This window comes from Ceratotherium simum, chromosome 5, assembly GCF_057802395.1.
Source record: "Ceratotherium simum simum isolate JZ-2026a chromosome 5, ASM5780239v1, whole genome shotgun sequence".
Taxonomy (NCBI): domain Eukaryota; kingdom Metazoa; phylum Chordata; class Mammalia; order Perissodactyla; family Rhinocerotidae; genus Ceratotherium; species Ceratotherium simum.
The window spans coordinates 391,129-403,454 of NC_141904.1; the positions used below are offsets into that span (position 1 = coordinate 391,129).

General features: G+C 44.5%; 1 protein-coding gene across 10 annotated transcripts in view; it reads left to right on the forward strand.

Moving 5' to 3' along the window:
- Positions 1 to 12,326, forward strand: part of PLCH1 (phospholipase C eta 1) — a 214,205-nt gene that overhangs the window by 137,728 nt on the left and 64,151 nt on the right. For all 10 annotated transcript variants that reach the window (XM_087430352.1, XM_087430355.1, XM_087430356.1 and 7 more), the window contains 2 exons: positions 6,148 to 6,241; positions 7,957 to 8,160. In XM_087430352.1, the coding sequence (XP_087286478.1) occupies positions 6,148 to 6,241; positions 7,957 to 8,160 (298 nt within the window). The remainder of the gene's footprint in view (positions 1 to 6,147; positions 6,242 to 7,956; positions 8,161 to 12,326) is intronic.

Genomic DNA, 12,326 nt, shown 5'->3' on the forward strand with positions numbered 1-12,326 from the left:
CCTTTGACTATAGTTCCCAAATAACGTTTTCTGTGAAGTAATCATATCTTTAAATGCTTTGAAATTTGTGGTTGAGCTTTGGGATGAGTTAGAGGTGGCTGTGTTGGGGAGATGAACAGTTATTGTGGTTGTCTTAGTCAGCTGAAAACAGAATGACCATTCACTAGAGCTGTTTCTCCACTCCCTCCTGAAATTACCCAGAAATACAGTAAAAAGACTTTCTTCCCCTGTGTAAAACCAGAAGGACAAAGAGAACAGGAGAGGAGGCAGGAACAAGAAAATCCTGAGACTCGTCTGATCTAAAGGAGACGGGAGCGCTGAGACCAGAGCCCACGGAGCAGGAAGCACAAGGCAGCTTCGTCTGCCCGAGAAAACCCAGCGAAGCTCAGGAATTAGTCAGAGGATCCTCCCGAAAGGAGAGGCGGAGGGTTGAAAACACGAGCATCGACTGGAAGTCTAAGGTCCTCTACACTGCCCCTTGCGGCAGGGCGGCTGTCCCTCATCCACCCTGGCATAAAACTGGAACTGAGAATTGGAGGAGGCTGGACTGAGGATCCGGGCTGAGGCAGAGCCACACAGCTGAGTGTGAGTACCGTCCTGATAACGGTCTGGCAGATGGTTTGTAAAGATGTCCCTACACACGTGTCCCTTCCCAATGGGACTTTGCCTTTCCTCCCATCAAGAAGTGGGATCTGCTTTCCCACCCCTTGGATCTAGGCTGGCTCTGTGACTTGGTTTGACTAATAGATGGTGGCAGAAACAATGTTCAGGGAGCCTTGACCATTCCACTCTAGCTCTGTTGAAACTGTGAGGCTGTTGAGAGGAAGCCAGGCTGGTTGCTTTGAGGACGAGAGACCACATAGAGAAAGAGGCCCAGCCAGGGGCCAGCACCAATGCAGACCTGGGGCCTTAGGGCTGTGGTCAGGTGACTCAATGCCTGTGGTCAATGGAATAACCACAGGTGAGGGCAGCAGAATAAGCGTCCAGCTGCACGCAGGCCCACTTACCATCCCACACAATTGTGTTCAAAGAAGCAGTTGTTCTAAACCTCTAAGTTTCTGGTGGTTTGTGTCACAGAAACAGTTAATGAATACAAGGATTGAGTGAACATCTGTGTGTTGACCAGTGAGAGCAAGAGCCCTCTTCCAATACTCAGCTCCCAGGTTTCTCCCTCCAGGTAGGAAATTGGGAAAATTTCCTTAGGGGAAAATGATAAGCTGTAGCAGGTTGAATAGTGGTCCCAACTCCTAGTACCTGTGAATGTGGACTTATTTGGAAATAGTCTTTGCAGATGTAATTAAGGATGTTGAGATGAGATAATCCTGGATTCAGAGTGTGCCCTAAATCCAATGATGAGTGTTCTTATAAGAGACAGAAGGAAGACACAGACTTACAGAGAGAGAAGGGCAGGTGAAGACGGAGGTGGAGACTGTCCCCGTGAAGCCCCGAGCCGAGGACACCAGGGGTCCAGCAGCCCCCAGAAGCTGGGGGAGAGGCCCGGACTGGATCCTCCCTCAGGGTCTCCAGAGGGAGCCAGCCCCGCTGACACCTTGGTTTTGGACATCTGGCCTCCAGAACTGTGAGAGAATAAATTTCTGTTGTTTTAAGCCACCAAGTTTGTGGTAATGTTTTACAGCAGCTGCAGGAAACTAATACACCAACCCAAGGAAAAGAACTCTAAAAATATTTACATCTGTCGTCAGACTAATAAAACGGTCCAGCCAGAGAATTCTGCAGTGAGGCCCAGCAGTCGATAAGCTCTACTCAGAAATATGGAGCTTCCAACCAATTTTTATTGCCTTGGTTTTAAATATGCTTTTAAATAGCCAATTTTAAAAATAGCCAGGCTTATTACATGTTTGAGGAGATCTTCTACCTTAAAAACCAGGAACCAAGGCAAAAAATTAGAATAAAGAAACTTGGAGGAAATAGAGGCAATACAGGGAGAAGGAAATTTTAAAAGTTGACATTAATATCATCAGAGTGGTAAAAAAAAATTGCAACCATGAAGCAAGAGCAGTATGCTATGAGAAAGGAAGGTGCAGAGGAAGAAAGGATCAGAGAACTAAATTCAATAAATGGCTTAGAAAATAAAGTTGAGAAAATTGCCCAGAAAGTAGAACAAACAACAAAAAGATGGAAAATGGAAAGAAAAGATAAGGAAATTAGTAGATTGTTCGAGAAGGTCCACTATCTGAATAACAGGAGTTACAGAAAAAGATAAGACAATAGAAGGGAGGAAATTACCAAATAAATAATGCAAAAAATGATTAGCACTGAAAGATGGGGATCTGTAGATTGGCAGGGCCTGATGAGTGCCAAGGACCGTGAATGAGGAAGGTCCACCCAGAGACAAGGCATCGAGAAAGGTCGCAGTGCCCAGGACAGAGTGAAGCCCTCAAAGCTGGCAGCAAGAGAGAGAGAAAAAGACTCATCAATTAATGATCAGAAACAGGTCCTGTGCAAAGGACTGCAGTCAGGATGGCATCAGACTTCTCGACAGCAACTCTGGAAGCCGGGAAACAAAGAGGCGATGATTTCTGACCTGGAATCTCCTACCTGGCTGATCTGTCACCAAATGTGTATGCAGGGTGAAAAAACACACAAGGGCAAACACACAAACACATGCAAGAACTAAAATAATTTACGTCTTGAGTGTTGACGAGACTGACACAATGAAGTCCAGACAAGAGCTGAATAAAGTTCTAGACCTCAGCCAGCCTGGAAAAAGCAGGACCTTGATAGAGAAGAAATGGAATTCATGGATTGTCTGTTGCCTTCGGTTTTGTGGGAAATAATGCTGAGAGACCATTAGAGTCATCAGGAAGAATTTGTAATAGGGACAGTAAAAATTAACCAAATGTGTAGGAATTGCAGTAACAGATTAGAGAAAATATTCTCTATGAAAAGAAGCATAATCATAGTATATCAATGTTCAACATTTCCTTAGAATAATTTAAACATTGAATAGTAATTTAATAAAAATTAAGATATAACCCTACTGGGAGGGTGAGTAGAGGGAGAAAGTTAGTTTTGCTCGCCCCAAAGAGCTAAAGCTTTATTTAACATAATAAAAGACCAATAGATAATGTTTAAAGTATATAAAACAGAAATAGCATCATTAACATAATAATAATTAGGAATATAAAGACTCATTCCAAAAAAAATACATATCTGTAAATGTTGGTGTTATTTCCTTTTGAGAGTAGTGCTGTGTATAGAAGGGGGAATTCTGCTTTTAGTCATAAGCATCTTAGTTTTGACTTATTTAATTATGGATATATTACTTTGATAAAAATAAATTGAAAAGAGTTTAGCAATATTAAAATCCTCTGCAATTTATGTTACGATTTTGTGTTTGGCGTGCTTTGAGAATCATAGCTATAAGACATACAATTATTTATTCTTGACTTTGTTTAGAAATTTGCACTCCCTGAAAAAGCTTTGCTAGAAAACTTATAAGAAGTCTAGGGATAAAAAGTTAGTGTCAGAAGACAAGTATTTTATAGATTCATGACTTTGGTTTCTACAGCTAGTCCGTCTGAAGTCGATGGAACTTGACCAATGAGGACCAGTGTCTTTTCTCTTTGGGATGAGAGTAAAGAACTATAGTAAACAAGAAAAAGAGAATGGGGTCCCCTTGGGAATAATCAAAGAAGTCAAATTATAATAACTGATTTGAAAGTTGCAAAAATTTTGAAAGTTAAGATTTAGGAATTTCAGCTATACTGAAAAAGCAATTAGTTTTGAAAGTAAGCATTTCAAGTTTTCAATAGAAATAAGGAAAAACAGCCAGACTGTTGGTGTAGCGTAAACGAAAAAGCTTTGGACGTGAAGTTAGGTGGTCAGATAGGAGCCTTGGTTCTGCCTCCTGCAGGTTTTCTGACTCTGGCTGAGAGGGTCAGCCTTTCTCGGCGTCAGTTTTCCTGTCTGTTAATGGGGATAGAAGTGCTGAGTTTACGAGCCTGTTGTGAGAACCGTTTAAGATTATGTGTGTAAAGGCTCTTTATAAACAGCATTGACCATGTTATGTAAATGTATAGAGTCGTTATTAAAATAAATCACATTTTCCGTAAGTTCTTCTTTGAGCACCAGTTGCCTGGTAAAGAAAGAACAGTCCTCAGTGTTAGAGGAGCAGGTGACTCTGACACAGACAGCAAACAAAACTTTCCGGTGAAGTACGCGGGAAATGGGGCTGGAGCAGGGAGAAGCGGCTTCCGTCCCCCCTCATCAGCTGTGTGACACGGGAGGCAGAGGGAGGAGGAAGGGACGTGCAGAGCACTCACCCGTGCTGGACCCTCGTTCCTGCAGTGGAACCCAAGTGAGGTCTGAAGAATTCAGCTGTGTCAAGTGCAGGATTTTGCGATTGGGAGGTTAATGCAATGAGACCAGGGTTGGGGAAGGATGGGAGCTGACTGACTCTTACATTTCAAGTCTCATTATTAAGAGGTTTTACTGTATTTCACCAAATTAATCCTTAATACTTGAATTTTGGTAGAAAGTGGATTATTTCCCATTAATTCTTAAACAGTGCCCAGAAAATTGTGAGCTTCTTAGAATGCCTACTAATATTTTCACCAATTTAATGAGTACTTTTCAAATATGATGCTTTTTCTCATACGTTCTGCTTTGTATGTTGAACTAGTAACGTGTTCTCTGCTCGTCTGCCACTAGCTCAGTCCCAGGAGGGCAGTTTGTTGTTTCCTTTTTCAGAGCTCAGGGGCTCCTGGTAAACCAGCCGCATCCACTTCAAGGCCCCATCTCTGAGCAGGTGCCTCATAAACCAGGTGATTGCAGTGTAAACTCAGTCTTCCTGCGGCACATACAGTTTTTATCAGTTTGGTTCTTTTTATTTTGTGAGAAATTACTTACCTTTCAGACTGCGTGTGATGCGTCTCTCTGGCTTGTAGCGGACAAATCAGTGAGCTGCTCATAGCCTGGCGGGTAGTGGACCCTCGCAGGTAGTGTGGTTCCACGACTTAGGATATTTCTGGGTGGTGTCTGGTAATGCAGGCCTCCGAGTGAAGCAAGAGGTATAAACTTGACTCGAAGGGTAGGTGAGCCGTTACACTGCTAGTCTGAGAAAGAGAAATGCATTCTGTGCTCTTTCAAACTGGCCAAAAAAACCCATGAAGAGAGCTTTCCCTCTGCAAAACATTTGAATGCTATTAAATTGTTTAATTTAATAGAAAAGTTAGATTTCACTAACACTTAAGTATTGAACCTGAGAGATAAAGGAATCTTTGAGAAATAGCATTGAAATATGAAATACTGGCTCAAAAGTTTGCTGCTTCTATCATTATTCGTTAATGTATGTAAATATCGCTGTTACGTTGTAGGGCTGAGTGGATTTTTGATGAAAATATAGCATTCTTTATGTTGGTATTTAATTAAAGAAATTGTTCCTGAGGAGTTACTTTTCCCAGTGACACTAAGTCTGTAATGTTCACACAGCAGCCGTGTGACGGGCTCAGTAAAACAGCGTACAGGGCTTTTTTGTTCTTAGAAATGTTAATTCACTTGATCCTCCCGGCTGCCTTACAGAGAGGGTGAGAGCCTTGCTCAGCATCACACCGCGAGTAGGTGAGCTCGCTGGTTTCTCTGTTGCATCCTCTGCCCCCAGCTGTTGGTTTTCACTGTCTTGTGCTGACCCCCGTCTCCTTGAACCCCTGCTCTTGAGATTCAGGGGAGGGACCTACAGAGATGCACAGGTGAATTTACCTAGAGCATTCGGTTTTGGTTGGGAATCGTTTTCTTTCTACATATATTTATGATTAGCAAACTTCAGCATTTGTGTAGAAAACATTAATTTTGCAGATAGCAACTAGCTTATAGAGAGTGGATTTTTGGCAGTGGATTTGCACTCATTATTTATTTGATTTTATTAGTTTTATGGCTTCATGGAGAATGTCTGTCCAGTGCTTGAAGGGCTGTTTTCAGTGATTAAATCTGAAGTATGCGTAGGAAGGTTGAGATCTTGACCATTTTCCAAAGATAAAGTATCTATGACACTTGTGACCCCAAACACTGCTCATTTAACCACTTTGCCCTGTATTGAGGATGCTTAAAAAGTTGGTATACCTTTTAGGATAGAGAAAAATAGCTCGTGAAATTGCAAGTACTCAACTAATGTTCTGCTTTGTTTAGATGAATAATGTGACCACAGACTATTGTCTCGACATCATAAGGAAATTTGAAGTTTCAGAAGAAAATAAAGCGAAAAATGTTCTTGGCATAGAAGGTAAAGTAACCAATATTCTTAATTTCTCATTTCTCAAGTCCACTAAGTTAAATTCTAGCAAAATTTTCAGGAAAAGAAATCAGGAGATATCCATGGAACTACAGATGATTCCGATGAAACCCACAACATGCGTGTATTTTCCTACAGAATAGATGCCACGATATTGCTATTTCTCCTACTTTCGCAAGCATGATATGCATTTTCCACTCCAGGCAAGTCAACTTGATGGCATTATGTGTGATAGATGGCAAGAAATATTTGGACTTTTCTCAAATGGCTAATTTTTGGAAATGGCCTCATCCTGATAATTTCATGAAGGGAAATTTGGTCCTAAAATCAGTAATCTCTGAAACTAGTGACTGGAATGTAAAAATGTTTCTTTAAAAATGTTGGCAACAAACTTGTTTTACCTTGTGGGTAGTGGCGGGGATGCTGTTGGAAGAAGAAGTTTCATTAATACAACGATCTCATTTTATAGTCTAGGAAAGTGAGGCTCGGAGAAATGAAGTAATTTGCCCACAAATTTATATACTGAGAATCTAGCTGCTAGGATCTGACACATAAATAATATGGTGTGAATATAGCTGCATGTATGTATCAGTCGTATGCATTTAAAATATGTCGGGAAATAAACAGGCCCAGGCAGAGCAGATCGTCTCGGTGAACCACCGCCAGGCCTGCCACCCTCGAGAGCACCCAGGGCCTCGGTTCATCTTCCCGACTTGATTGTTGCCTCCAGTTCCCCTTGGTACCTTGTTTACTTCTGGGAGTGGAGGGCAATTAAAATCAAGAGAAATAATTTTAACATGTTCTTAAAAACCATTTTAAAAACAACCAGAGAAGGTAAAATAATTTGGACCATTTCTTTACTAAGAAATGAATCTTTTCCTTGGTGGGGCCTTAAAAGATGGAATTAAACATGATTTCTAATTTAGGGCCGTAAAGGTGGGCATGAAGAAACTCTCGACTATCTCATAGGGTATTACAGATAAAGTTTAGCACACGATTCTTGAAGACTTGAAACGCTTTACCCTGGTAATCACCCACTCAGGTCCTTGTGGGGCGTTCACGTATTTGTGTATGTATGAGTGAATGCCTCTTCTGCCCAGGCATTATGTTTTGAAAAACTGTAGAAAAACGGAGAGGGTTCTCTCTGTAATTTTTAAGCACTGTTTCACAGCTGTCAAGTGTGCTAGCTGTTAGAGCATCTTCCCAAACCAATTTCGTAGTCAAACAATCACACCCTGAATTTAGGCCGTCCAGCTGTTTGACCTGCTGCCTCAACGTGGCACTGACGATGCTGTTTCTCGGATCAGCATAATAACCTGTCAGACTCTGGGCTGATGGGCATCCCACTTGGACTAAATATGGCACAGCCCTGTGTCCTCAGGTCACACTGCGGAGTCCCAGCCTGATCCGTTGGTTCTGAGGAGCTGGGCAGTAAGCCGCTCCCCTCCTCAGTCACAATTCTTAGAGTCTGTCTTTCTGTGGGTCGTGTTTAAGCTGCTACTCCCCAAAGCCGTATTTCAATTTTGACCCTGTCCCTGTCTGTGTGACCTGAAGCCAACCTCTCGTTGCCCGTGTTCCCTGCAGCGGCTGTCCTGAGGGTGACTGAGACGATGGCTCTGAGTACCCTCTGACCCCTCGTGTCCCTGGTGAGGTAACTGAGCAACTGTGCTTTAAAGCCACAGCGCTTTCTCTCTCTCTCTGCAAAGGCTTCACCAGCTTCATGCGCAGCCCGGCCTGCGACGTGTTCAACCCGCTGCATGGCGAGGTCTACCAGGACATGGAGCAGCCCCTGTGCAACTACTACATCGCCTCCTCCCACAACACCTACCTGACAGGGGACCAGCTGCTGTCCCAGTCCAGGGCAGACATGTACGCGCGCGTGCTGCAGGAGGGCTGTCGCTGCGTGGAAGGTAGGCGCTCGGCCAGCCCACGGCTGGGGGGCACGTCCTTGGGCGGGTGAGTCCAGTGTGAGTAGTGGAGACCAAGACACCCCCGCGCTAATCCCTTGTCAAGTCATTCTTAGCTCCTGCTCCTCCCTGGGTCTCTCACCCTCAGTCAGGAGGCCGGGAGAGATGTTCTGCACTCGGGAAGCACACCTTCGGTTGCTGAAAAATTGTGATGAACATGAATGTTTTCCTAGCAAGATATTTTTGATGAAACAAATGGCAAAAATAGTTGAGGATAACTATTTGTTTTCAACATGCTTCATGGTCTATCAATCAGCCAACATTTATTAAATTTCTGGTGGGCTCCTGGGGGTGAGGACACAGAAATAGGACATGGTTTCTGTCTGCAGGTGGAGTGGGTGGACATTAGAAACAGTGGCGTGGTGAGAATTCCAGCAATCGCATCCCATGCAGGGTGGAGAAGTGCTGGTATGGAGGGTGAGGTGTGAGGCAAGATGTGATGGGAAATCTGGCGGTTGGGAGGTCGACTGGGGTCGGTCATGAAGGGTTTTGCATGCTGGGGTGAGGAATTTCAGCTCGAGCTTTTGGTAACAAGGGTGCAGTGAATCATTTTAACGCCTACAGTGATACGATGGGACTCGCCGTTCAGAAAGATGCCTGGGCAGCACGGGGGGTGCAGGCGGGAGGTGAGGCGGGTGTGGTGTCCTTTGCTGTACGGTTTTGGTGGCGTTAGTGGGAAGGTGGGGGTAGCTGATCTGCAGTGAGTCAGTCACTTGACACTTTTCTGCATTAGGAGAAGACTTGAAGATTCAGGTTGGGGAGGTTCTGAGGGTTGGAAGAAGGGGAAATGAGGATACAGGTTTGTTGTTAGATGTGATAAAGGGACAGGAGATTCTGAAAGGCTTCCTGCCTGATGGCCTCTCTTTCCTCAGCATAGTAGGAGAGACCATTGTCCACTAGGTGCAGAGGGGGCGGGGGTTGGCTTGGAGGCTTAAGAAGACCAGCAAACAGTAGGAAAGGAATTGACAAGATAAATTGGGGATGGCCTCGCTAATTTCAAAAACAGTCTTTAAAAAAATCATCTTTCTGTTACACAAAATCTGCATTCTTAGACCCCTGCCACCCATTCAACAGATTATAGAGGAGCAGCGAAGACAGATGGTAGAATTGATCCAGGCCTCTGGATTTCTAGGTCGTATAAAATACCTTCAAGGTGTTTGCGAGAGCTCTTTGAAGTAACTGAGGGTAGCTTGATGGATCTAGGAAAGGAAATGAGTGAACGAGGGGCCGCAAAATGAGGTTGAGAGACTAGAAGACGCAAAGAAATAGAAATATGGAGAAAGTTGTCATCACACACACAAGAAACAGAACAGAGGGTTATTCTCACAGGTGGAGGTGGGGGTGGCTGCAGGTGAAGACTGTCTGCAGGGCATGTCATGGGCGAGCGTGACTGAGGTGGGGAGGAGCAAGGACCGCTGGCGTTGAGGACGTCGAGGCTAAGAGAGTGAGCAGATTGCCCACATGGGCTTTTCATCGGCAAAGAGTGCTGACAGGGAGATCAAACGTTGGAGATTAAAAACTATAAACCAGGTACTTAAGTGCTAAGAGAAAGCCATAGAAAGGCAATTGGAAGATGCTAGAAAGGTGGAGTTGGATAAAGTGAGGTTCAGAAGTGGGGGGAGTTTTTACGAGTGGAGAACAACAGTTGTTTAAAAGTAGCAATAAAGGCCTGGAGGATGCCTCCTGGTTCTGTGATTTGTGTAATAAGCATCTCTGGAGAAAGGAAGTTGTGTCCTCCAAGGTAAGCTGGTTGTTAACCTAGATAGGGAGGTTGAGGGAGAATTCCAGAGTCTGGTGGTGAAAGGGAGTTTGTTTATGATGGAAAGGAGGGTCCGTGGGGCAGAGGGGAGTTGCTTTTTGGTGGGAGTGTGCCAGGGTCCCGGTGGACAGTGGGCTGTTCTTGGGCTGGTGGAACGGTGTAGGGGTGAACAGAGCAGCGTGCGGTGGGATGCGACTGGAGACTGGGTAGGCCTTTCTTTGTCAGTTTGAAGCATTTTCTGCCACCTAGGGAGCAGATGTAACATTGTAGTAATAGTAGGAGTAAAACTAGTAGTAGTGTTATAAAGGTAAATCGACATTTTGAAAATGGTTGGGCATTGGTAGCTGTCTGCACACAGATCATTAGGAGCACTGCGCAGTCAGTGCTCTGGGAGCTTATGCTGGAGACGAGGCAGAGTAGACGCAGAGCACGCCTGCTGACAGTACTGACTGACAGCGGAGCAGCTTACGCAGCTGAGCGATGAGGATGCTGAGAAAAGGTGAACACAAAGAAAACCTTTCCCAGCAACAAAAGGTGCCATTCAGCCCTCTGTTGCCTCAGCACTCACCACGTTTTCCGTGTCTGACACGTGGGGGCCCCGGCACACACCCTCACTGATCCATAGGACAGTCGCCCAGCTTTTAAGTGATGACGTTTTCTGGGGCCACGTGGACCTGACTTAGTGACTCCGGGAAGTGAGTTGACTCACGCAGTTTTGCGGTTTCTTTACCTCTGTGTCCTGTGCTCTGTTCCTCCTGCTTTTCAGGCCCTTCAGGTGCCCAGTCTTCGCTTTCTTGGTTTCTCTGTCCAGGATCTGTGTCCCACCCAAGCTTAACCATATTCGCATGATAACTGCTCGTACTAATGCTCCAGCCTTGTTTGGGATATTAAGAAGGAGAGTTATCTGATTAAGACAATTTATAGTAAGACACAAATGGTTTTTAGAGTTAGCTTTTTCAAGGATCTTTTAATTTTAAAATGAGAGCTTTTAGAAATTGTGTGCAGGAGGTGATATTGGACACCAGCCTTCCCTCAGACCTTCTTCCTTCCTGTCTGCCAGTCACCAAAGTAAGAGAAAGAAGCTCCTTTGCCCTCCTTGTTGGAAACGTGGCCTGCTCTTCATATTCGCGCCAGCTGAGAATGTGCATAGCCACGGCTTAACTTTACAGGACGTGCAGTCTGTCAAATATCTCCCTCACTGCTTCATCAGCGAATTCCTCCTCTCTTCCTTGGCTTGAAGTTCTTACCATTGGAATAATCTATGACGAGACAGTGAAAGTCCGGCTACTATTTCTGGAAGGTTTTTCTTGAGGAGAAGAATTATATTCATCAGGGAGACTTGGTCAGCTTTGTACTTGATTTATTTCTTGTTAGAAATTGTGGATGTCACTTGGCTTTCAATGACCTGTGGGAAGGAACAGGGAACCACCATGACTGCAGCCACTTTGTGGGCTGGGTTCTGACTAATGCACTTCCATGCATTCTCATTTAATTCTTACAACACCGAGGGAGATGGAGTAACCTCGTTGAGAAGATACTCCAACTTGCGGAGGGGTAAGTGGCTCAAGGTCCCACAGCTCATGGGATTTGAACCCTTCTTGTCTGACCCCCGTACTCCACTCTTCTCCAGGAAGCCTGCATGCTTTTTGGAGGAGCAAGTATTGAAAGGCAGGACCAGCCCTGAGTGGGATCAGTGAGGGCCAGCAGGTCATGGAAGGAAGGCTGGAGAAAGCAGAGTGCACACACGGAGGGGAGGTTGGCTTTGAAAGGAGGAATTTGCTTGTCTCATGATAGGGCCTGGCATCTAAATATTTAGATGTTCCTGAGACTTAGAATTTGTTGACATGGTCTTCTGTGCACTCCTAACAGTTTGTCGGCCTGTGATGTGAAGATATTAGTTCACATTTGAAGCTTGGGCCTAGAGACGCTGATGTATATACACTCAGAGATCCTTTAGCTACCTTGGGCCCAGAGGAAGTTGTTTTTATTCTTAAACAGCTGCAGCTAGCATTTGAAGAGCCTGATTTATAGAATGTAGCAGGTCATAGAGTGAAAATTTCAGGTCCTGCAAATATTTTCCAGAAGCGTCTTTTGCCGAGTGTGGCACCTAGAGATGGAGAGTCACGATTCTGGACCATTTCTTCCTGGCATCGTGACCTGAAGAAGCTCTCCACTCTCGGCCTTCTGTTTTGATAAGGTGGTTGTTCCATCTCCATTAGTTCAGCTGCCATAATGTCATTGGTCGACTGTATGTCATAGGGAAGACTAATAGGTCTTTTTGGTGAAGTGGGCTTGTCAGCAAATCGAATTGGTAATGTTTTACATGGCCTTTCCTTCTCTTGATTTTCAG